This window comes from Spea bombifrons, chromosome 9 (genome assembly GCF_027358695.1).
Source record: "Spea bombifrons isolate aSpeBom1 chromosome 9, aSpeBom1.2.pri, whole genome shotgun sequence".
NCBI classification, from domain to species: Eukaryota; Metazoa; Chordata; class Amphibia; order Anura; family Pelobatidae; genus Spea; species Spea bombifrons.
In genome coordinates this window covers 13407640-13431124 of record NC_071095.1, presented here as the reverse complement: position 1 = coordinate 13431124, position 23485 = coordinate 13407640, and the positions used below count along the sequence as shown (strand labels likewise).

Here is a 23485-nt window from a genome sequence, read left to right as displayed (position 1 = left end):
CGCCGGGACCGTCCGTCTAACGGGGATCAGGACAGTGACGAGTTTAAAGGGGAACCTTCACATACCCCTCTTTCTGCCCCGTCGCGGGGTATAAATCGCCCCGTCGCCCTGTGATATCTGTGATAATAGCGTTACGGAGGAGCTGCGCGGCTGCAGAGAATCTCTAACACACATTGATACGCACCCCCACGGATCCCAGCCCCTGCCTGCAGAGCGTCTCGCCTCCCGAGGCCGCAGGGCGTCTCGCCTCCCGAGGCTGCAGGCCGTCTCGGCTCCTGAGGCTGCAGGGCGTCTCGCCTCCCGAGGCTGCAGGCCGTCTCGGCTCCCGAGGCTGCAGGGCGTCTCGGCTCCTGAGGCTGCAGGGCGTCTCGGCTCCTGAGGCTGCAGGGCGTCTCGGCTCCTGTATGGGGATCCTGACACCGTAACTCTGATCATAAACCGTCTGGATAAGAAAGGGACTCTATGCGCCAATTGCCCCCATCCGGGCTCAAACATCACTCAGCACAAACACATGAACTACACACCAGCACGGTAAGTGGCCCCCAGGGACAAATGACACAACCTTGTTGAGGGCGCCTGAGATTAAACAAAACCATAACTTGGGCTCTTGGTGCCGGCACAAGGTGGGACGCGCCTCGCGCTGACATCACATCTGGAGTGGCACTGCAGCTCAAATGTACCCCGCGCGTTGTGTCCCCTGAGGGCCAATGCCCCGGGGCTTCTGGATCCACCGAACTGTCTATTAGGGCAGCTTATTGATGAATGAATATCGGATTTATTGGTTCATGAGATGGTGTTTGATGCTCTCGATACAGCTATAGGTGCCGCAGACCCCCCCAGGGAGAGACCCCCGCTCAGTACAGCCTGCGAGACGGTGGACGGGGGCAGGTTGATCACATAACGAGCGCGGCCAATGAGCGGAGAACGAGCCATTAATAATCATTAGCGGACAGCCGAGGCAGTAATGGGCTCTGACGATGATTAATGATCCCGCAGCGTCCGCTCCGCACACACAAACTCGCGCCCCGTAACATGTACACGTAATAAACACGGACCATTCAGCCCGCCTAGCCTAAAATCCCCAAATACTGCCCCATGCGGGGACCCTGGATCCGCAAAGACAGCGAAACCCACCCCGTATGAGAAATCTGCCCCCCAGATGTGTTCCGCCTCGTGCAGTGGGGTAGATGCTGTAAATATAGAGATGGGTAAAGCCTGGCCCAGGACGCCATAACCACTCGACGTCCCACAGACCCTCGACGTCCCACAGACACTCGGCCGTCCCACAGACACTCGGCAGTCCCACAGACCCTCGGCCGTCCCACAGACCCTCAGCCGTCCCACAGACACTCGGCAGTCCCACAGACACTCGGCAGTCCCACAGACACTCGGCAGTCCCACAGACACTCGGCAGTCCCACAGACCCTCGGCCGTCCCACAGACCCTCGGCCGTCCCACAGACACTCGGCAGTCCCTTCCGACCCCCAGAGGAATTCAACCTAAACCCGAGTTTATCCCACCCGGCAAACCACAACAATTACCCTGTCCAGGGGCACGTTGCCTGAACAGCCCCCATCAGGCACAGCCAGCCAGCCCACGGTTACCGGCGGATGACTTGGGTTCACCGTACGCCAAGTGCGAGTTCCCTACACGCAAGGAGGGCACTGGAATTACAGTGCGGATTAGCGATGGGTTAATATTGTTAAGGGTAATTACCGGCACAGCATCCTGCAGCCGTAATTACCCCCAGCCGGGGCGGAAGGCAGAGTGCTCTGGTCCATCATAATCTGCTTTTTTCTTTCCATCCTGGGCTCATTCCCATGGAAACCTCACAAAACGATCACCTTCAGCCGCCAGGCCCCCGGCTGGCTTACAGAGAGAGAGGGGCCAGCAGACAGAGAGAGGGGCCGGCGGACAGAGAGAGAGACAGAGGCCAGCAGACAGAGAGAGGGGCCGGCGGACAGAGAGAGAGACAGAGAGAGAGGGGCCGGCGGACAGAGAGAGAGACAGAGAGAGAGGGGCCAGCGGACAGAGAGAGAGACAGAGAGAGAGAGAGGGGCCGGCGGAGAGACAGAGAGAGAGACAGAGAGAGAGAGAGGGGCCGGCGGAGAGACAGAGAGAGAGGGGCCAGCAGACAGAGAGAGAGAGACAGAGAGAGAGGGGCCAGCGGACAGAGAGAGAGACAGAGAGAGAGGGGCCAGCAGACAGAGAGAGAGAGACAGAGAGAGAGGGGCCAGCGGACAGAGAGAGAGACAGAGAGAGAGAGACTGACAGAGAGAGAGAGAGACAGAGAGAGAGGGGCCAGCGGACAGAGAGAGAGAGAGACAGAGAGAGAGGGGCCAGCAGACAGAGAGAGAGAGACAGAGAGAGAGAGAGGGGCCGGCGGAGAGACAGAGAGAGAGACAGAGAGAGAGAGAGGGGCCGGCGGAGAGACAGAGAGAGGGGCCGGCGGACAGGGAGAGAGAGAGGGGCCGGCGGACAGGGAGAGGCAGCAGCAGTAAAGTGTGACTGCCTGGTCACACACACCCCCACACACACACCGCGTGTTACACGTTTAATCCATTTTTTATCCAAAATGACACTTTGAGGCTTCTGGTCTTAATCACAGCAATATACCTGCCCTATTGCTGTTATTGCCACCCCTGCCCGGTGTTGGAGCGGGGCACGGACAAGTCCCTTTTGCCTCCTACAATTAACACCTCCCCCTCCCCCGCCTCTTCTTCCAGGAGCTTCGTTTCATTCTTCTGCCCTTTTATCCGACGGCCGGCTGCGTCTAGAACTCCCAGGACTCCATCCAACGCAGTCCTGCCATGGGGCTCCCCGGCTGGTCCGCGAGGGGCCCCACCATGCCGTAGGCCAAAGGGTGGAAGAGGTAGAAGCTAAATGGGGAGAGCAGCCAGGCGAGAGCGTGAGGAACGGGACAGAAGATTCTGAAAGGGGAGGCGCTACTTCCTGCCGCGCTACTTCCTGCCGCGCTGGGGGCGGGGCCAAAAAGGAACTAAATGCCTTAAGACACGCGGCAGACAGCGGAGGCTCGAAGGGGGCAAGTAAACGTAACGCTTTGTAGATACGTTATCTGTTGGAACATGCGCAGCCGGGCGGAGCGGGGGCCGCAGGCTAGCCGGACGTACCTGTACAGGAGGATGAGGAAAATGACAGCGATGGCGGCTGCGCATGCCGCGTGGCGAGCCGGGGGAGGCAGGAAGACGGCGCAGAACCTCAGCAGGACGGAGCAGGTCACAGCTGCACAAACAGAAAGCCGGAGTCAGGATGGGGGGCATCTCAACTGAAACGCCTGGCCGGGCCCTGCGGGGCCCCACGAGCCGGAGGCACCCCGCGGCGGCTTACCTGTCAGCATGCTGGAGAACAGCATGGCCGGGAAGTAATGGTGGTAATACAGGACTCGTCCCATGAAGTAGAAGGGGCAGTAGTGGAGCAGCCACCCCAGACCCAGCTGGCCCCCGGCCCCCAGGAGCACAGTGCAGCTCTCTGAAAGACACAAGAAAGCCGCCATTAGCAGCCACGCTTCCGCCCCCCGCGTGGAGCCTGGCTGTCCCGCGCATGCCTGCGCTTACCTCTCATCCAGCAGGACATCGCAACCCCTCGCTGGAGAGACACGGCTGCGGCCACGGCCAGGAGGACAAAGAGCCACAAACAGGCCAGGTTCAGCCACCAGATAACCTGCCGGGGAAATCTGCTCAAAAAGCTGCCCCACCACATGAAAGCTCCTCACTCACACTCACTGAGCATTTACTCACAGGGTTCCCCAACAGATAAACGCGGAAATCCGTTTCATTAACGCCGGAGAATCGGAGACCCTGAGCAGAGAGGGAAAAGGGGGACATCAACGCCACTAACTGCCCCCGCCCGACATTTAAATGCCACCGCTATCACCCTTCACTCACGGCACCGCTCTGCGCGTCCTCACCTGGTAGTTGAGGGGCCAGTGCCACGGCTTGGAGGTCACCTCGTGTTCCTTGGGTTTCAGACCGCTGTTTGCCTTTATGAGAAGACGAAGCGGATTAGACCCCCGAACCGCGCCAGCCCGGCCCCCCATCGCAGACCCGCGCCCTTACCCGCACCATGACCACATGGGACTCGGAGAGGATCTCCAAGAAGGAGGGCTTCAGGATGGACACGCTGATGTTCGGCACTAAAAGAAGCAGAAGGATGAAATATCTGGGAGGGCGGCCCCCGCGGCCCCGACAGCCACCTTACACGTAATGATCAGAACCCTCGGACATGATGCCCCCGAGCGAGCGCTCACTCACGTCTTGGGTTTTCGTGGTCTTCCACGTTCCACAGGGTGCTGGGCGTCTCGCGGATGTAGGGGCTGCATGTGACCTCCCCCTGCTCCCAGCCCCTGGGGCGGAAAAAACAAGAATTAGAGGGAGCTTTTCATCCCCACGCTCCGCGCCCCAACACCGGCGTCCCTTCTCTTCCGTACTACACCAATCGTTACCGCCGGGGCAACCTTCCATGTCGGAAGATGAAGCCCGGCCTACAATCAGATACCTTACTGCGGCCCCCGCGGACGAGCCGAGACGGCGGCTCTGACCCGGCCGACGGGGAACGTTTACGGCAGCGAGAGGTTTAATAATCCAAACGAGTGTTCTGTGATCCCCGCATCGCTTTCTGCCCCCAGCCTGAGGCAGTTTCTATAAACACGGTCTGCGGGGCTGAGAGGGAACAGCTGGACCTCACACGCAGCCCGTGTACTGCGCGGACGCGCATGCGCAAACACCGCTCGGGTTGGGTAAGGGCAACAATAAAATCAACAGAATTCGAAAACCTGGACGTGGCGCACAGGGGGGATCGCAGCCCCTTTGATGCCCTCGTAAAGCTCCCAGGAGCCGCTCACCATTTTGGTAAGGCTTTCCCGGTGGAGCCGAGCACACAGCCGGTCGCCACGTGCTGCAGGCGGACGTGGCTGCGCAGGACCCTCACTCTGGAGCCGCCGCCGAGCACCTCAATCTTCCAGTAATCATTGGAGTCTCCGCTCCCCTCCTGAGGAGGAAAGAGATGGTTTAATGGAGCCTGCATGCGCTGCCTGTGACCAAGTCCCATCACTGTGAGCCCGCCTCGCACCGTGCCGTATGCCGTGACCTGCAGGTGTTTTTTGGTGAGCGGTGCCTCCCTCTGGTGGCTGTGCAGATTCCGCCGTGTCCTGCGGCAAATATCCGAACGCAGAAGAGCTTGTTAAACAAATACAACAGAATGCTTCCAACCCCCCCCCCGGGCGAGCCGTCTCGGCAGCACTGCCCATACGCGCCCCCCCACCCCCCGGCAGCGTCCCGGGGACTCACGCTTTGTGCTCCAGGCGGATAATGTCGCCGTTTCTCACGTACGCCGGAGGGGCTTCTGGATCTGAAAGTAAAACGGCAAATAGTTTCACGTCCGATCAACACAACCCAAAAAGTAACGGCGGCGGCGGCGGCGGGGAGTCTCACCGTCATCCCGGTCGGGTCTCTTTACGAGCCACAGGTTGTTGTGGTCTTTGTGGGAATACGCGGTCACCTGGAGGACAGAAAGGTCTCATTTACACCTCACTCCTGGCCACACTCGTAGCCACCGTCACGCGATGCTGACCTGCTGCTGCCGAGCTCCGACCCCCTCGGGATAAAGGTGCGCGTGCGCGTGCAGGTATCCGGCCGCCGTGCGAACGCTCTTCATCGTGATCACAGAACCGTAGGCCAGGTCTACGAGTGATAAAGAAACGTGACCCTCAAAGCCATGGCTTCCATGTCTGCCGGTCCCAGCGCGTCAACTGCTGCCCCCCAGAACATGCTGCTGACAGGTGGGACCACCCCCCAAGAACACAGGCTGAGACCCCCTGCTGCCCCCCAATCCCCGATGAAGTTGCCGGCCGGCGCACCGCCTGCGCGGGACTCACACTCTGGGACAGACGCGTTGTGCAGTTTGTTTCCAACGAGACGGGACTGGAACGCGGAGCTGAAGAACCCGTCCCCGGGGCCGCTAGGAAACAAAGGAGGGAGACGGTAACCATCCCGGGACCCTCACTAAGCCGCCGCGTGACGGTCCGTGGCCCCCCCAGCCCTTCGTTACGACGTGGGAAGGAGAGGCGAGGAGTGTGTTCCCCAAACCACGAGTTTAACTCTTTCTTCTCACAAACGTCACTCTAGGCTATAAGGATATTTATCCCGTGAGGAGGGCCGAGGAGGGCCGAGGTGGGCCTCTGCGATTTATAGCTTAGCGTTTGGCGGGATGCGCTGCACACGTACCTGCGATTCAGAACCTGGAAATGTACGGCAAAGAAGAGAGCGTAGAGAGCGAGCGGCAGAACGATGAGGCAGAGAACACGCGCGGCGAGGTGACGGAAAATCACACCCTGCGGACAAGCAGAAACACAGCAATCGCTCAACGTCCGCGACACGCGGGAGCCCACCCCACGCCCCCCCATTTACCCGCACCGCGTGGCGTTACCCCCGGGGCAGACGAGGCACGTACCAGCGTCAGGCTCAGGTCCCCCAGCATCCTCCACAGGTCCCGGGCTGTGTTCAGACCAACGAAGACGACCACAAAGAGCCCCACAAACTTCACTCCTAGGGCCCCGGCCAGATTCACGCCAGTCAGGCTCAGCCACAGCCACCACGGGGCCCCGAAAGGCCTGCGGAAGCGAAGAAAGAGGTCAGGATGCCGGCCAGGCGCTGCGCTCAGGAAGGGGTTAAAGTGTATTGGGGGCTCTCACCGGCACGAAGAAGCCTGAAACTTCAGCATGCAGAGCACGGCCCCCAGAATGAAGAACATCAGGATCGGGTCCAGCAGGATGTACTGAGACAGCGTGATGCACCCCGTATCTGAGACGCAAAGAGAGACAGCCGTGAATCCACCGGACAGAGGGACGGACGGACAGATGGACAGAGAGAGAAGGACAAACAGCCCGAGAGAGAGGGACGGACGTACGGGCCGAGAGAGAGAGAGGGACGGACGGGCCGAGAGAGAGAGAAAGAGAGACAGACGGACGGGCCGAGAGAGAGAGACAGACGGACTGGCTGAGAGAGAGGGACGGACAGACGGGCCGAGAGAGAGAGAGAGGGACGGACGGACGGGCCAAAAGAGAGAGGGGCGGACGGGCCAAGAGAGAGAGAGAGACAGACGGACGGGCCGAGAGAGAGAGACAGACGGACGGGCCGAGAGAGAGAGACAGACAGACAGACAGGCTGAGAGAGAGAGACAGACAGACGCGCTGAGAGAGAGAGACAGACAGACGTGCTGAGAGAGAGAGAGACAGACAGACAGACGCGCTGAGAGAGAGAGAGAGACAGACGGGCGCGCTGAGAGAGAGAGACAGACAGACGCGCTGAGAGAGAGAGACAGACAGACGCGCTGAGAGAGAGAGAGACAGACAGACGCGCTGAGAGAGAGAGACAGACGGGCGCGCTGAGAGAGAGAGAGACAGACAGACGTGCTGAGAGAGAGAGAGACAGACAGACGCGCTGAGAGAGAGAGACAGACAGACGGGCGCGCTGAGAGAGAGAGACAGACAGACGCGCTGAGAGAGAGAGACAGACAGACGGGCGCGCTGAGAGAGAGAGACAGACAGACGCGCTGAGAGAGAGAGACAGACGGGCGCGCTGAGAGAGAGAGACAGACAGACACGCTGAGACAGAGAGACAGACGGGCACGCTGAGAGAGAGAGACAGACGCGCTGAGAGAGAGAGACAGACAGACAGACGCGCTGAGAGAGAGAGACAGACGCGCTGAGAGAGAGAGACAGACACGCTGAGAGAGAGAGACAGACGGGCGCGCTGAGAGAGAGAGACAGAAAGAGAGACGGACAGACGGGGCCGACGCAACATCATGCGCCACCAGCCACCCAGAACAAAACCCGGGACCACTTACCCAAAATAATGAGCGCGGCGGCCAGCAGCGCAGTCGGTAACGACCGAGACAGCTCCAGCACGATCAGGAACGCAAACGGGGGCAGCCAGGAGCCCAGGAGACAGCAGAGCTAAACGCGGAGAACACAGCGAGTTACAGCGAGACCACCGCAAGCGGCCAGAGACGTACGAAATACACAACAAGCGCGCGGATGGTACAACAGTGAGACACCCCGCCGGCTCCCAGAGCTCTCCCCGGGCCCTCCGCCGGCTTCCAGCGCTCTCTCTCCCCGCAGCTCTCCCCCGGCTCCCAGCGCTCTCTCTCCACGGCCCTCCGCGCTCTCTCTCCCTGCAGCTCTCCGCCGGCTCCCAGCGCTCTCTCTCCCCGCAGCTCTCCGCCGGCTCCCAGAGCTCTCTCTCCCCGGGCCCTCCGCCGGCTTCCAGCGCTCTCTCTCCCCGCAGCTCTCCCCCGGCTCCCAGCGCTCTCTCTCCCTGCAGCTCTCCGCCGGCTCCCAGCGCTCTCTCTCCCCGCAGCTCTCCGCCGGCTCCCAGCGCTCTCTTACCCCTCTCATGCCCACGTAGTTGTGGGTCTCATAGCTTTGGCCCGGCTTCTGGAAGGGGAAGGACCCGTTATATCCGCTCAGATACCCCGCAAGTCCGATCAGCATCTGGAGAAACAAAGCGAAGAGATGATTCCCGCTATCCGCCCAGAGGGACGATTCCCTAGTGGCCCCTAGCAGCTAAGATGGGGCATCGATCTCTGTGCGCAGGCCCGTTGGCCCCTGGGCGACCATCGGCCCCGTGATACGGCTCAGCGGCGGCTCCAGCTATAATCCGTCTCACCTTCCCCAGCGGGGGGTGAACATCGAAGAAAAACGTCCGGTTTATGTAATAACTTCCCATCTTCCCAAAGTGCGTCTCGTCCCAACTGCAAGAAACACAGAGAGAGCGCCATAATAAACACGGCCCCTGTATAATGTATAGATAACTCACCGAGCCGGCCCCTGTATAATGTATAGATAACTCAGTGACCGGCCCCTGTATAATGTATAGATAACTCAGTGACCGGCCCCTGTATAATGTATAGATAACTCACCGAGCCGGCCCCTGTATAATGTATAGATAAATCAGCAAGCCGGCCCCCTTTATAATGTATAGATAAATCAACGAGCCGGCCCCCTGTATACTGTATAGATAAATCAACGAGCCGGCCCCCTGTATACTGTATAGATAAATCAGCGAGCCGGCCCCTGTATAGTGTATAGATAAATCAGCGAGCCGGCCCCTGTATAATGTATAGATAAATCAGCGAGCCGGCCCCTGTATAATGTATAGATAAATCAGTGACCGCCCCCCTGTATAATGTATAGTTTAATCAGCGAGCCAGCCCCTGTATAATGTATAGATAAATCAGTGACCGGCCCCTGTATAATGTATAGATAAATCAACGAGCCGGCCCCCTGTATACTGTATAGATAAATCAACCAGCCGGCCCCCTGTATAATGTATAGATAAATCAGTGACCAGCCCCCTGTATACTGTATAGTTCAATCAGTGAGATGCCACGTATAATGTATAGATAAATCAGTGGGATGTATGTAGGGCTAGCTCCCCGGTTTCCTCTATAGACTCTGCATGACAGATTGGACCCATACATTACGAAGGGCCAGCTCGCTGGCGTAACACTTTTTAGTGAATACACCCCACGCCACACACACATCACCCACCACACGTGGGGCGGCTCCGCCAGGCGGTGCAGGCGGGAGAGAAAGGAGACCAGGCCGAGCGACCAGAACACGGTCCCCGCAACGGCCATCTTGCTGTCACCATGGAAACCGGCCGCCGACTGACATCAGCACGCAAGGGGCGAACCGGGACGCCGTGTGGGCGAGGTCCTGTAGTCTTAATTTAGCCAATCACATCGCGGGGGTAAGGCAAGTTGTCAGTGAGCGACATGGCGGCGCTGGGGAAGGTATGTGTGGCACGTGGTTGGAAGGCTGCGTTGTGATTGGTCGGTAATCGGGCGACCTGTGTCAGGAAAAGGGTTAATGTAGTGGCTTGTGGCCCCAGGGCCGGAGACGGAATGTTTGCCAGCCCGTGCCCGGCCCCTGAGGACAGGTCACCCGTGTAATACCGCGCGTTGGGGGACTGGTAGAAAGAGAGACTCTGGGGCAAATTCTTAAAAGTGGCCCTATCACCATAGCAACCCGTGGACCCGAGCAATTAACAGGAACTTGTTTGTTGCTATGGTGACAAGATCACTGGTCAGGTTTCCCCAGAACCTGTGATTCTGCACCAGGGCCGTTCTGTGGCAGACTGTGGCCCCTGCACCAGGGCTGGTCTGTGGCAGACTGTGGCCCCTGCACCAGGGCTGGTCTGTGGCAGACCGTGGCCCCTGTACCAGGGCTGGTCTGTGGCAGACCGTGGCCCCTGTACCAGGGCTGGTCTGTGGCAGACCGTGGCCCCTGTACCAGGGCTGGTCTGTGGCAGACCGTGGCCCCTGTACCAGGGCTGGTCTGTGGCAGACCGTGGCCCCTGTACCAGGGCTGGTATGTGGCAGACCGTGGCCCCTGCACCCGGGCCAGTCTGCGGCAGACCGTGGCCCCTGCACCCGGGCCAGTCTGTGTAGGTAATGGTGGGGGAGCCGTGGCAGACCGTACTGCAGCTCTGGCTGACATTCTTTCCTGAGCCTAAGGGGTTAATCAGTAATTTGTCCCACATGGGGTAAAGTCTGCCGTGTCAGCGGGGCAGATGGTGGGCGGCTCTGACGCTGCGTTCTGATTGGCCGTTAGCGGATAGGGATCGGGGTGCAGCGGATTCTTCTCACCTGAGCAATGGAGCCGACTGGCAAGGTGGGACCTGTGGAGAGGGTCCGGGGGGGGGTGTGTGATACCCCTATATACTGGGAATGGGATAGTGGGGGGGGCAGGGGGGTAAAATGATCCAACTGGGATTTTCTTCTGCCCCAAGCCCCTGTCCCTGCTGTGAATGTTGCCCCGGCCCACGTTTTATCCCCCCCGTCTCTCCTGCCCGTGTTGGGGGGGGGGTTATCTCCTTGCCTCCTGCCCCATGTTGCCCTCTTTGTCTTTTAGCCCCTGTTGTTTGGCTATTTTCGGAGCTCGTGTTCGTGGCGCGTGCGGATCGGTGAGTGATCTGGTCCTGAATCCATATACCAGGGGTTGCAGTGGCGGGGGGGGGGGTGAGATTGCTGTGGCACCGGGGGGGGGGGGGTGAGGTTGCCGTGGCACCGGGGACTAATCACTTGTCTCTGCGCAGCTCTGGCTCTGAAGGGTATTGAATACGACCAACATCCCATCAATCTTATCAAGGATGGTGGTATACAGGTCAGTGGTGCGAGCATTCGTGGGCAGGGGGGGGCTGTGGCTGTGTGTGTGTGTGGTGCCAGTGGTTCCGTGTCTGCCCAGGGGGGGCCGTGGGTTTGTGTGCAGCGTGGGCAGGTGTGTGTGTGTGCAAGGGGGGGTTGCGTGTGGGTGCAGCGTGGGCCGGTGGGGGGCCGGAGGGCCGTGGTTTGTTGCACTCACTGCGCGTCTTTCTCTGGCAGCACACAGAAGAGTTCCTGCGAGTGAATCCCATGCAGCAGGTCCCCGCGCTGCGCATCGACGGCGTCACCCTGAGTCAGTCGGTAGGTCGGCCGGACACGCAGCGAATGCACGGTGTGGGTGGGCTCCCCCGCAGAGCGTGGCCCCAAGCAGGGAGCGGTCAGGAAGCAGTCAGGCCACGGGAGAGACCCCCCCTCCGCGCAGTCAGATCTGTACATGCGCTCTCTGCGGGTAGCTCGCGGTGTGGATCGGCCCCCGGCTGATTCTCTGGGGCCCTGCGTGTGCTGCTGCTGTGTTCACGTGTTCCGTGGCTTTGTCCCCCAAAGCTTGCAATCATCGAGTACCTGGAGGAGACGCGCCCCAAACCGTCGCTCTTCCCCCCGGATCCCAGGAGCAGAGCGCAGGTCAGGATGATCAGCGATCACATCGTGTCTGGGATCCAACCCCTGCAGGTACCACCAATGCACGGAGGCAGATTGTTAGCTCTGTGGGATAGGACTGTGGCTCTTGATTGGGCGGCATGTGGCTGCGACATGCCAGCTGCCCCCACGGAGGGTGACTTCTCGTGTCTCCCCACAGAATCTCTATGTCCTGGAGAAGATCGGAGACACAAAGCTGGAGTGGGCTCAGCACTTTATCACGCGTGGGTTCCAAGGTGGGTGCATGGGGGGGGGGCTTACACCGTGTCTGTCTATCCGTCCATCCGTCTTACCCCCTGTTTGTCCCGGTCTGTCCGCCCGTCTGTCTCTTGTCCCCAGTCGATCCGTCCGCCCACCCGCCTGTCTGCCCATCAGTCCCTCTGTCTCTTGCCCCCGGTCGGTCCGCCCGCCCGTCTGTCTGTCTCTTGCCCCCGGTCGGTCCACTCGCCCGCCCGTCTGTCTCTTGCCCCCGGTCGGTGCGCCCGCCCGGCTGTCTCTTGCCCCCGGTAGGTCCGCCCGCCCGTCTGTCTGTCTCTTTACCCCGTGTTACTGTTTGTTTCCTAGCGCTGGAGAGGATGCTGCAGGAGACGGCCGGCCGGTACTGCGTGGGAGATCAGGTCTGTCTATAATGCCCCAGCCTGGGGGACTTTCTTGCATCTCACGGGGCCCCTCGCAGTCTCACCCTGTACCTCTATCATTTATAAACCTGTCCGCAGGGGCCGGGGGGGGAGGGGAGTAAATCAGTCCATATGTATCGGGCCATAGAAAGCTCTCCAGCCCCCCCGGACAGCCCTCACTGAAGCGCTTTATCTCCTCCCAGGTGACGATGGCGGATCTGTGTCTGGTACCCCAGGTGGCAAACGCAGAGAGGTGAGATAACCTGCACCCTGACCCAGCAATTAAATACCACGGCCCGTTAACCCCTGACAGTCCAACCCGAGCATGCGCACCCTCGTTTCAGGTTTAAAGTGGATCTGGATCCGTATCCGACGATCGGCCGCATAAACCAGTCGCTGCTCCAGCTGGAGGCGTTCCAGGTCAGCCACCCCGCGTGCCAACCCGATACCCCCCCGGAACTCCGAGCCAAGACCCCCTAATCCGATTACAACTGAACTACTGTGTCAGGGGTACCCGCCCCTCCCCCTAATAAATGCCCCGGGACGGGCGTCTGAACACCGCGAGTTAATAAAAGCCAAAAACGCTGCAGGAGTGAAATTCTGGGTTTTATATAAATAGGGCAGACGGTGCGAGAGCCGCCATCGCCCTGTAATATTAACACATAAACCGCCCCCCACCGCTGTGTGTCACCCCCTTCCTCACCCACCCGTGGTACCAAGGAGACATGGCCACATTTAATACCATTAGTAGGCATGCGCAGCCCTAGCTGGGCCAATCAGGTGCTGAGATCCAGGTGATATCTGGGGGTGTCGCTATAGAAGTTTCCGGAGCCGTCCGAGCCCCCAACGATGAGGATGGTGCATAAGCTCCGCCCCCTGCGCTTCTCCTTGTCGGAGTCGGTCAGGTGGGAAGAGGTCAGGTTCAGCAACGCGTGAGCGGCCCTGGGGAGCTGAGGGGCCCCTCCGAACTGCACCGCGCTCCAACAGAGGGTGTCTGCAAGAGAGGGAGAGGTCACCGCGGCGACAGACGCCATACCCGGAGACCCCATGCGCCTACAAGTGTGAAACGCACTCATCACCATAGCAACCATGGAAGAGTCCACTGGATCTGCTAACTGCCCCTGGAATTCACCCCCAGCGGTTCCCTTTTGGCACTTTGCCCATTTGCCCCCACTTACCAAAATTAAAGGTAAAGGCGTCAGCGAGGGGCCCACCGGATGAAAAGCCCCCGTGGATCAGTAACTTGTGATCGGAGACCGGTATAGCTGCGTGAAAACTGGGGGGAAAACAGCAATGTTTAGGAATTTAAACAGAAAAGACTCGAGGATCCGATAAAAAGCAGGAATAAAAATGGCAGATTGGGGAATGAGGAGGAAAAACGGCAAGGGAACCATTAAGGGGGTATAAGGAGTTAAATGTAGGGCCCCTGATCCGGCCCCTGTTAGGGTGAGAAAGGACCATTTGGGATTCATTTGCTTCTTGTTAGGAGCCATCTCAGATATACTGGTCCTAGAGGTGTCGGGGGTCCACGTACCAGCGAGGGGGGGGCTTCTCTGCACTGGCTGCAGACGTTACTGAGGTGTACTCCATGTACCCTGCGAGAGGCACAGAGAGGGTTAAATCGGGGAGGGGTTACAGTAACAGATTGCGCGTTCAGATTGGCCAGGGGCCACTATATACCGCCCTCCACCTACCCAGGTCCAGTATATGCACGTCGTTCAGGTAGACCGGAGACGGGGTGCGCCGGCCCCCGAATATCACGACGCGGTTCCGGAGCAGAGTCGCCGAGTGGCTGCGAAGAAACCGCAACACAGACTTTCATTATGGGTCAGACGGCAGCGGCCCGCCACGGACGGCCCACCATCCGCCACGGACGGCCCACCATCCGCCACGGACGGCCCACCATCCGCCACGGACGGCCCACCATCCGCCACGGACGGCCCCTCACCCGTATCTGGCCAGCGGCCGCTCGCCCTCCACAATGGGCTGATACCAGATCTTGTATTCGGGGTTGAAGATGTAGAGGGAGTTGGCGCAGGAGCCGGATTCGGTGCCGGGCTGGGGGCAAAGACCCCCAAACACGTAGAGCTCGCGGTGGTACATGGTGGCGCTGTGGTAACACAGTGTGGGCACCTTCCCCACGGCCTGTGGGACAACACAGCTGGTTATGCCCCGTCTACCCCGAGTCACGGCCTCGCAGAGGGGCAAAAGCGAGTACAGGGGCAGAACTCACGGTGATCGGAGTCCACGTCCACTCCAGCGTGTCCAGCGCATACACGCTGCTGAACCGGCGCCCGCCCCGCATCCCGCCATACACATAAAGCTTCTTGGTCTCAGGGTCAAAGGTCGCAGAGTGGCCACGGGAGGACTGGGGGGCCGGGCCCTGGCAGAGACCGTCCATCGGAAACCAGAAGTCGCTGTCTGGGGAGAAAAAAACCCCAAACATTTATTAGACGTATGCTGTGTCAGGCGGCGGAACGCACGTGGCTCCTCGGCAGCCTGTCCGGGGGGCCAAGCGGGCGTGCACAGAGTATGAAAATGAAGCTGCCGCTGGGTGGGGTTGGCAGACGATCCCCGTATCAGGCATCGCCTACCATCTTGTATGAGGCCTGCTGGGAAAGAAAGATGGCCGCCGGCCCCATCCTGCCACGTACCTAATTCCATTTTCCAGAGCCAGTCCTGACACGGCTGCTCATTGGCTCCGTCTCCACCAATCAGGATGGCTGTGTGTGGGTCGCAGAGGCAAACGCTGTGTCCGGACCGCGCAGAGGGGCAAACTGGGGCAAAAAAACCCACATTTTATTAAAAAAAAAAGGGAGCAACTTGGGAGCCACGTGGAGGAATAAGGGCGCCAAGGCCCCTGTGAGAATTAGTGGACGATGTTTTGGGTAGTGGGGACATTGGTTGGGGGTATCTGGGGGTCTCATTCACCTGATCCGGGTGTCCCTTCCTCAGACTCCTTGCTGAAGCGAAGCCTCCTGGGGTTCCCCTGTTTCCAGCTCGTTCTTCGGCCCCTTTCGCCGTCGGGGAGCCGCGCCACGGGGGCCTTCAGTGGCGGGGAGTCCTTCAGTCTGACCCCAGGCAACAGCTGCGTGACCTCTGAACTCTGAACCTTGTCCTGTTTGGAGGGAGAAACGTGGCTACAGCTTTTCCCCCCACATCACCGGGGGCCAGCCATGGACAATGCGGGGACCCACCTCGGCCGCCACGTCTGAAGGTCTCACGGGAACGATGGTGCTTTCTGATAGCAGAGGGGAGCTGGGGGGACCCTCACTGAGCCTCCTCCTGGCCGGGGTGCTGCTGCTGAACCCCGAACCTTTCATCACCTGGGGAAACAGATCAAGAACCCCCCAAATACATGAGAACCCGGCAGGAGGTGGAACCGGGAGGACGTGGAGGGCGCCGGAAGTCGGGTCTGTGGGTTATGATGTTAAGGGGGAGTCTATACAGGGACGCGCAGCCCAGAGCTGCAGCGATATGATGCGTCTAGTGGTCTCCCATGTGGGGTCCAGGAGTCAGAGGGGTCAGCGCATGCACAGCTGGGGCTCGTGGCGGAGGTGGGTAATACCTGCCCGGTTACCGTCAGGAGAAGCTTAGCTGGAATCCCTCGCGCCGCCATCTTTACGCACTCCATGACCACGTCCAGATTCCACTCCCCTTCCCACACCAGAGACCTGCGATCACGAACACAGGGCCACGTCACACGAGGGGGGGTCAGAGCCTGCCACGCGTCCCCTTCACCCAGGGCAGTTACCTGCAGCCGGCAGACAGGGTCCCCACATGCTGCGGTTGAGCGGCTCCTGCGGTGAGCTGGACGTGGACCTGCGTGTCCCGGACGTAGGAGCTCCAGTCACCGAGGCTGAAAAGCAGCAGCTGTTTGGGAAGAGGCAAGGGCAGGGGCAACTGGAAACTCATCCGCCCCCCCTTACTGCAGAGACAACGAGACAGATAACTGGCCACCGGCCACGAGACAGAGGACAGCCACATAACCGGCCACGAGACAGCGGGCAACTGGAAACTCATCCGCCCCCCCTTACTGCAGAGACAACGAGACAGATAACCGGCCACAAGACAGAGGACAGCCACATAACCGGCCACGAGACAGCGGGCAACTGGAAACTCATCCACCCCCCTTTACTGCAGAGACAACGAGACAGATAACCGGCCACAAGACAGAGGACAGCCACATAACCCGCCACCAGCCACGAGACAGTGGGCAACTGGAAACTCATCCGCCCCCCCTTACTGCAGAGACAACGAGACAGATAACCGGCCACCGGCCACGAGACAGCGGGCAGCCACATAACCGGACACCAGCCACGAGATAGATAACCGGCCACGAGACAGAGGGTTAATAAATATAAAGAGCAGTAAAAGTAAAGAGACGTCACGGAGACAGCCGAGGAGAGAGACATTCACACTCAGAGCACAGCCTGTGTATCAGAATTCCGACGGCAGCTCAAGGCCCCACGACTTTTATCCAGCCAAAAGCTGTGGGGCATCTTTATTAGTAACGTGGCCCGGGAGAGGCTCCCAAACAGCCCTGACTCTCTAGCGTTAGATTCCGGCCTCTCACTGTGAAATCTCTTTATCATTTACACGTGTCTATCAGACGCTCTCGCTCGCCACCCCCCCGATAACTGCCCCACCTCACCTGACGAGCTGGCGGGGGGCTTCCAGCAGAGACCACAGGGCATAAAACTCCACCTTACCCATCGCGTCCGAGAGCGTCGGGCCCACCTCGAGACACCTGATCATTTCACAGAGGGAGGTTCAGGGTGAGATCCAGATTCAGGAGCTGCCGGGTCCGGCGGAACGGGAGGTGACTGCGCTCCGCTCCCCGCAGGGTGTCCGGCCCCCGGGGGCCGCTCCGGGATTTGGGGATAATGTTAATGCCAGAAATGATAAAGCTCTCACTGACCACGCCAGATGCACATTGCATTGTGGGTATGAAATCAGTAATTAATGTGTAGCTGAGGGTGATGAGAGTGATCTGGGAGTGGAGGGAGAATCTCATAGAAAGCATCGAGCCATGCATACCTCCCACTTGTCCCGGTGTTGTCTGCCCAGTCCCTCTTTGGTGCCCCCCCCCATTTGCTGGGTATCATTTTATTGGAACATAAACCAGGAGCCTCCATCTCTTGTCCCTCCGGCCCAGCGTGTGATGTTCTGCCGCATCATCCTCGTTAGTATAGCGGTGAGTATCCCTGCCTGGCACATGTGAGGCCTTCCCTTATTTCTCCCCAGCAAAAGTGGTGGATAAGGGGAACAGCCTCCCAGCAGAAGCAGTGAGGGTATTAAACATGCACGGGATAGACATACGGCTCCTGAATCTAAGACGAGACCAACGACTGATTAAGGTTTGAGTCTTTACTGTCTAAACGGGCCGCCGGGGGCCGATCCGCTGGCAGATTCTGGGTTTCTCCATCTCCCACCCCGGCCGTAGTGGGATCTGCTGCTTCCCCCCCGCAGCTCGATATCTTTTGCCCCAGCCCAGGTATAACGCAGGAATCCCCCCCCCCATTCAGGGGCAACAAGCAGAGAACATTTTAGAAAACGCGTTTATTAAGAGCGAGAAATATGGTGACGGCTCCACCAGGCACTTCCGTGTGGGGGGGGGGACAGGCCCCTAATGCCCCCGAGGTATCTCTGTCTCTAATGTCTCTGTCCCATGGAAGCCAAAATGTAAAAGGGCCCCGAATCTGCAGCCTGTACTGCCGGGGGCCACACGTGGTACGAACAGCGCAGCTTGTAAACGGATCCGTAGAGAAAATATTTACATGGAAAGGGGGCCACCCCGGCGAGAGGGGCCACCCCGACAAGAGGGGCCGACCCGGCCCCAGGTTTGGTGAAACAGACGGAGGCAGATGCTGGTGGTGTTATTAACCATTTACTGGCCTAATAAAAAAAAAAAGCCCCCCTGCATGTCCCGGGGCCGCCGTACACTCAGGTATCCCATTCCCCGGGGCTTATTTTCTGTGCAATCAGAGAGAATGTGCCCCTTAACCCTTCAAAGGCCAAAGGTGAGGTAAATCCCCCCCCCCGTAACAGCTGCAACTTTCATCATTCTCCTAAATGTAATCTAAACAATGACATCATAATTATATTTCCTCTTATAAAAATATCACATACGTCTAGCGATAAGTTACCCCCCCAAGCTCCGATCACTCGTGGTCTATATCTGTTTTTACACGGGACGTTATTAAACATACATACACAGCGGGGCGGAATGGCACTGGCGCCATCTCGTGGGCAAGAGTAACAGGTACACAGGACCGGGCCACCAGTACTTGGGCTACCGTCCCAACGCGTGGATGCACAGGAGGCCCGGCTTACAGCTGATGCAGCCACATGTGAGCTACTGTACCGTAACACGCATGACTGCCACGTATCCATTACATTATATGTCAGCGTGGAGGTCACGTGGCCTTCATCATTCTGTACCATAAGAGCGCTGTATGGCAGTGCAAGAGTTAATATCCATTCACTCTCCCCCGCCCCACGGACACCCACTCTAAAAAGCAGGAAGCATAACAAGCACACAACACGCACATAATGCACACACGCCTAACACGCACACGGGCTCGCACACGCCACGCTCCAGTCCACCGGTCCAGCCCCGGCCCCCAGCGGCCCTCAGCTGCTGTAGTAAACGTGGAAATACAAAGTCTTGTTGCGCAGGAGCGAGTAGGAATTGTCCAGCTTTAGCAGATATACCCCCTCGCCGGGGTACTCGTGGCTCCCCGCCTGCACCTCGCGATGACTGTCTCTGCGGTAAACCGCCAGGATTTCACCGTACCGGCTACGCAACCGGTACACGGAGCCACGCTCCACGTCGCCCTCCCGGCTGTGCCCTGCAACAGAGGAAAAAAAAAGAGCAAATCAACCCAGGACAGGAGAATTAACCCTTTAAATAACCCGAACGTGGGGGGGGGGCGGCTCTGACGCGTGGCTTTAGTACCATAGCAACCAGTACAATTCCCGTCCTCACTGGCCAGCGTTTCCCAGCATGCTCTGCGCCCACATTGGGCCACTGGCTGCTCATTGGGTCCCAGAGGTCAGATAGGGGCTACTTGTCATTGCAGCTCAGCCAATGGGTTCCGCCAGTCACTAAACCCCTCCCCCAATAACTTGCCATGAGACGGATGTGAAGCGATATATATTGGGCCACAAAAACCAAACCACGCAACCCGACTCAGAGCTGGAAGAGCGAGGCGTCCTCCGGCCCCCGCGGAGAGCAGCCATTATCAGCCGTGTGGCACCCGTGGCACTATAAGCAGAGGCTGGAAACTCACAGGGACTCTCCGTCTCATCCTCTTCCTCCTCGTCGCTCGACTCGCTGACCTGAAGCGTCACGGCCGTGCTGGTCACCGGCGTCCAATCGAAGTAAATCCCGAAGCCGATGTCATAATCGTCCGTGGCGAACTCCCAGCAGAGCCGTTTGCCCTCTGGGTGGGTGGGCACTCTGACCGTGACCACCTCGCCCCTGCGGACAACCAGCTGCCCGTGCTTCTCGCTTGCCATGCGGGCCTTAAACTCCCGCACGTTGGCGCTCGTCCAGGTGGTGGGTGGGGCTAGTGGAGGAGGCGGAGCTACAGAAAAACAAACCCAAAATTAGCCCGTTGCTCTGACCCTTCTGCCCCCCTCGGCCACGACAGCCCAGTCCCTGCCAACCTGCCACTCACCTCGGCCCTTCTCCGAGCCACTCACACTCCTCTCCACTTTCAGAACGTTCACAGAGCCCATGTATTCAGACTGGATCATGAGCACATCGAGCGGGGCGGGCTCCGAGGGGGCGGGCTCCGAGGGGGCGGGCTCCGAGGGGGCGGGCTCCTCCTGCTGGATGGGAAACACAGTGCGCGTGACTCTCTGTACTCACTGATCACGCGCATGAGGTAGGCCGGGGCCCAGGCTGTACTGCGACGTCTGTCTCTGCAGCAGCTTTACCTCGCCCGTCGGGGGCAGCGTGGGCTCCTCGGTCTGATCCGTCACGGAACATGTTAAGGGGTCTTCAGCCGGCAGGACTTCAGAACCGGGAGACCTTCAACAATAACACAGATTATATGCGCTGCCGCGTGTCCTGTGTACAGACGTGTCCCTTCCGCGTGTAGGAGGAGGCGCAGAGCGCCGGCGTGGCGAGTGCGATGTCCGCCCGGCAGTCTGTACACTTACCGGGCAGGGTCCACGCTCTGGCTTTGATCCGGGGAACACGCAGCCGGGTCCCTCTCGCTCGCATCTCGTCCTCCGTCAGGAGCCTCTAAGACAGAGCGGGACGTGGTTGTTACCGTCAGCAGCTCATCTGTCCTCCTGTCCTCTAAACGCGGGGTTTAGGTGATGCTGCCCCTTAATAATCTCCCACCTGCCCCAAGTCACAAAACATTCCATTTCTTCTATAAACACGGAACACGTATGTAACGGGGGTCTGGGGGGTTAGTGTGCTCCCTGAGCGGCCCTTGTGCTTCACATGATGTAATTATTGCACAAAGCATGCTATAAATGTGCCCTCATCCCGGGGGGACGGGAATTAACTGCCCCAGGGGAGGCAGATGCAACATAGCTAATTACAGACGCAGGTAACGAATGGCTGCTGTGAAGGGGGACGCACCGACCGCGGGGGCAGCTGTTACCCCATCACAGGGGTCATCTGGGGGGGGCGGCACATGGGGGGCAACACCATAGGCTGGGGCAGCAACATGTGAAGGGCAACGGAGTTCAGCTATCACTATCAGCAATGTGATAGTGGCACCCCCCCCAACCTGCTTGCAAGCCCCCCTCCTGCTTTCCGAACACCTGCCGGCAAGTCAACCCCACACCTGCCAGTGACCCCCCTGGCGAGTTTCCGCACACCTGGCGTAGATCCGCTGTATTTGAATAGGTTTGAATATGTTTCTAATACGAGATTTGCAAATGTTACCATCTGAAAGACGGTGCACTGGCACATCGGTGGGAGGGAGCCTAGTAGTGGATACATGGAATAGACTCCCAGTGGAAGCAGCGCGGGCACATCCAAGAAAAGGGGGATGAGCATAAAACTATCCCAAACAATGAATAAGTAAAAGGGATCCGAGAGGCCGAACCGCCGCTTCAGTCTTTTCCGCTCTCACTGTACCTAAAGCGGACACTGACTGGAGTCACTTGGCTGCCATGCTCTGGGGTATCTGTGATCCCGGCAGTGGGCAGCAGCCCCCAGGCTATATATCTTGGAGCGTCGCTCACCTGCTGGCCGTGGCTCCGGGCTGTGTGAGGAGCCCCCGGTTCCGCTTGGGGCCCCCGACATGGATGCTGCGCCCTCAGCCACAGACATCATGAGACTTCTTTGCCTCGGAAGCGCTCGGCAATCACCGGGGAGGAGCCTGACATCCGGCCACTGACAGCTCATCCAATCATAGCACAGGCACCTGGCCCGGAGCTGTTCGCTGTACGGAAATAGCCGAGGGTTGCCGAAGTAAAGGCAGGTTCGTAGAGCTGTTTCCGGGGGCCAGCTGCCCGTTGCCATAGAGAGCAGCGGAAGGGAGCGTTGCCATAGGGACGCGTGGAGGAATGGAGCTGCGGAGCCCGGAGTGTGTGCGATGGAGCAGCCGGGAAGTGGGGGGCTGGTTGCGGCACCGGGGCTTTCCCCAGTACGAGGTAAACGACGCCCCCACAGCATGACACATCCCGGCATCATACCGCCGCACCGTGCCGCCTTATACCCCCTGGCACCATACCGCCGCACCGTGCCGCCTTATACCCCCTGGCATCATACCGCCGCACCATGCCGCCCTATACCCCCTGGCATCATACCGCCGCACCATGCCGCCCTATACCCCCTGGCACCATACCACCGCACTAGCCGCCCTATACCCCCTGGCATCATACCGCCGCACCATGCCGCCCTATACCCCCTGGCATCATACCGCCGCACCATGCCGCCCTATACCCCCTGGCACCATACCACCGCACTAGCCGCCCTATACCCCCTGGCATCATACCGCCGCACCATGCCGCCCTATACCCCCTGGCATCATACCGCCGCACCATGCCGCCCTATACCCCCTGGCATCATACCACCGCACTAGCCACCCTATACCCCCTGGCACCATACCACCGCACTAGCCACCCTATACCCCCTGGCACCATACCACCGCACTAGCCACCCTATACCCCCTGGCACCATTCTGTCGCACACTGTTACCCCACATTGTCTGTATGATGTCTGTTACTCGCGTGTCTAATTTCTCAGGCCTGCTTTAGAGATAACGACATCAGCGGCAGGAAGCTCATCCACGTAAACTGCTCCACACTCCCACAGATCGGGGTCACTGACTTTGAGCACATGAAGGTGAGTGCAGGCAAACCTTTACTCAGCACGCCCACTAACCCTCCGCCCGGGCATCCGAAAGCGCGCCCGCTAACCCTCCGCCCCGGGCATCCGAGAGCGCGCCCGCTAACCCTCCGCCCCGGGCATCCGAGAGCGCGCCCGCTAACCCTCCGCTCCGGGCATCCGAGAGCACGCCCGCTAACCCTCCGCCCCGGGCATCCGAGAGCGCGCCCGCTAACCCTCCGCCCCGGGCATCCGAGAGCACGCCCGCTAACCCTCCGCCCCGGGCATCCGAGAGCACGCCCGCTAACCCTCCGCCCCGGGCATCCGAGAGCGCGCCCACTAACCCTCCGCCCGGGCATCCGAGAGCACGCCCGCTAACCCTCCGCCCCGGGCATCCGAGAGCGCGCCCGCTAACCCTCCGCCCCGGGCATCCGAGAGCGCGCCCGCTAACCCTCCTCCCCGGGCATCCGAGTGTCACTCACCCAGCCCTGGTCCCGTCTTTATTAACCCTCTGCAGGCCATCTCCAGGCTGGTCAGGGAGCTGCTGGGTATCACCGAGCCTCTGTGGAGTCGCAGCATCTCGTTACCCCGCCGAGACAATGTGGGGCTGTTCCTGGAGCAGAAATCCCAGACGGGAGCCACGTATGATTCGCTCACATACAATCAGTTCATCAAGAAGCAGGGGCCGTAACCACCGAGCCAGGGGCCACCAGGAGCCGGGGACCACCAGGAGCCGGGGACCACC

At 59.6% G+C, this 23485-nt stretch overlaps 4 protein-coding genes across 7 annotated transcripts; 1 reads left to right on the top strand and 3 right to left on the bottom strand.

Annotated features, from left to right (window-relative positions):
- Positions 1-2539: 2539 nt before the first annotated feature.
- POMT2 (protein O-mannosyltransferase 2) lies at positions 2540-9687 on the bottom strand. 2 transcript variants are annotated; one of them, XM_053474968.1, is made up of 21 exons: positions 9569-9687; positions 8685-8769; positions 8405-8509; positions 7864-7972; positions 6710-6818; positions 6469-6628; positions 6243-6349; positions 5894-5976; positions 5590-5699; positions 5451-5517; positions 5307-5367; positions 5089-5167; positions 4862-5007; positions 4272-4363; positions 4077-4153; positions 3929-4000; positions 3759-3818; positions 3576-3681; positions 3349-3489; positions 3132-3243; positions 2540-2879 (listed from the first exon to the last, which is right to left on the bottom strand). In XM_053474968.1, exons 1-21 carry the CDS (start codon positions 9655-9657, stop codon positions 2774-2776), a joined length of 2076 nt encoding a protein of 691 aa, XP_053330943.1. In that variant the 5' UTR covers positions 9658-9687; the 3' UTR covers positions 2540-2773. The 2 variants fall into 2 exon arrangements, with proteins under 2 accessions (XP_053330943.1, XP_053330944.1); XM_053474969.1 differs by having other exon boundaries at positions 5307-5361.
- Positions 9688-9764: 77 nt separating this feature from the next.
- GSTZ1 (glutathione S-transferase zeta 1) lies at positions 9765-13022 on the top strand. 2 transcript variants are annotated; one of them, XM_053474987.1, is made up of 9 exons: positions 9765-9813; positions 10934-10985; positions 11118-11185; positions 11404-11484; positions 11728-11853; positions 11981-12056; positions 12385-12437; positions 12641-12690; positions 12782-13022. In XM_053474987.1, exons 1-9 carry the CDS (start codon positions 9796-9798, stop codon positions 12915-12917), a joined length of 660 nt encoding a protein of 219 aa, XP_053330962.1. In that variant the 5' UTR covers positions 9765-9795; the 3' UTR covers positions 12918-13022. The 2 variants fall into 2 exon arrangements, with proteins under 2 accessions (XP_053330962.1, XP_053330961.1); XM_053474986.1 differs by lacking the exon at positions 9765-9813 and adding an exon at positions 10589-10693.
- A 7-nt stretch (positions 13023-13029) lies between these two features.
- On the bottom strand, positions 13030-17153 carry LOC128504287 (uncharacterized). Its single transcript, XM_053474326.1, has 12 exons — positions 17092-17153; positions 16367-16473; positions 16192-16259; positions 15635-15763; positions 15369-15555; positions 15092-15214; positions 14671-14858; positions 14386-14582; positions 14132-14229; positions 13972-14032; positions 13616-13713; positions 13030-13431 (listed from the first exon to the last, which is right to left on the bottom strand). Exons 1-12 carry the CDS (start codon positions 17151-17153, stop codon positions 13214-13216), a joined length of 1536 nt encoding a protein of 511 aa, XP_053330301.1. The 3' UTR covers positions 13030-13213.
- Positions 17154-18955: 1802 nt separating this feature from the next.
- Positions 18956-23338, bottom strand: TMED8 (transmembrane p24 trafficking protein family member 8). 2 transcript variants are annotated; one of them, XM_053474975.1, is made up of 6 exons: positions 23223-23338; positions 20610-20694; positions 20385-20478; positions 20123-20276; positions 19733-20029; positions 18956-19291 (listed from the first exon to the last, which is right to left on the bottom strand). In XM_053474975.1, exons 1-6 carry the CDS (start codon positions 23317-23319, stop codon positions 19074-19076), a joined length of 945 nt encoding a protein of 314 aa, XP_053330950.1. In that variant the 5' UTR covers positions 23320-23338; the 3' UTR covers positions 18956-19073. The 2 variants fall into 2 exon arrangements, with proteins under 2 accessions (XP_053330950.1, XP_053330949.1); XM_053474974.1 differs by lacking the exon at positions 23223-23338 and adding an exon at positions 21654-21934.
- Positions 23339-23485: the final 147 nt, after the last annotated feature.

What these genes read in the sequence shown, in the direction of transcription:
- POMT2 (XM_053474968.1), bottom strand. Translation starts at nt 9,657, where the DNA reads ATGGCCGTTGCGGGGACCGTGTTCTGGTCGCTCGGCCTGGTCTCCTTT. An exon ending in GCGGAGCCGCCCCACGTGTG is followed by an intron (nt 8,770 to 9,568) that starts GTGGGTGATGTG and finishes TGTTTCTTGCAG; the next exon opens with TTGGGACGAGACGCACTTTG. An exon ending in TTTATCTGTTGGGGAACCCT is followed by an intron (nt 3,682 to 3,758) that starts GTGAGTAAATGC and finishes TTTCCCCGGCAG; the next exon opens with GTTATCTGGTGGCTGAACCT.
- GSTZ1 (XM_053474987.1), top strand. An exon ending in TTCGTGGCGCGTGCGGATCG is followed by an intron (nt 10,986 to 11,117) that starts GTGAGTGATCTG and finishes GTCTCTGCGCAG; the next exon opens with CTCTGGCTCTGAAGGGTATT. An exon ending in GCGTCACCCTGAGTCAGTCG is followed by an intron (nt 11,485 to 11,727) that starts GTAGGTCGGCCG and finishes TGTCCCCCAAAG; the next exon opens with CTTGCAATCATCGAGTACCT.
- LOC128504287 (XM_053474326.1), bottom strand. Translation starts at nt 17,153, where the DNA reads ATGGGTAAGGTGGAGTTTTATGCCCTGTGGTCTCTGCTGGAAGCCCCC. An exon ending in GCCCCCCGCCAGCTCGTCAG is followed by an intron (nt 16,474 to 17,091) that starts GTGAGGTGGGGC and finishes TTGTCTCTGCAG; the next exon opens with TAAGGGGGGGCGGATGAGTT. An exon ending in GCTCTGGAAAATGGAATTAG is followed by an intron (nt 14,859 to 15,091) that starts GTACGTGGCAGG and finishes TTTTCTCCCCAG; the next exon opens with ACAGCGACTTCTGGTTTCCG.
- TMED8 (XM_053474974.1), bottom strand. Translation starts at nt 21,933, where the DNA reads ATGGCAACGGGCAGCTGGCCCCCGGAAACAGCTCTACGAACCTGCCTT. An exon ending in CGCTGCCCCCGACGGGCGAG is followed by an intron (nt 20,277 to 20,384) that starts GTAAAGCTGCTG and finishes TTTCCCATCCAG; the next exon opens with CAGGAGGAGCCCGCCCCCTC. An exon ending in TGGCTCGGAGAAGGGCCGAG is followed by an intron (nt 20,030 to 20,122) that starts GTGAGTGGCAGG and finishes GTTTTTCTGTAG; the next exon opens with CTCCGCCTCCTCCACTAGCC.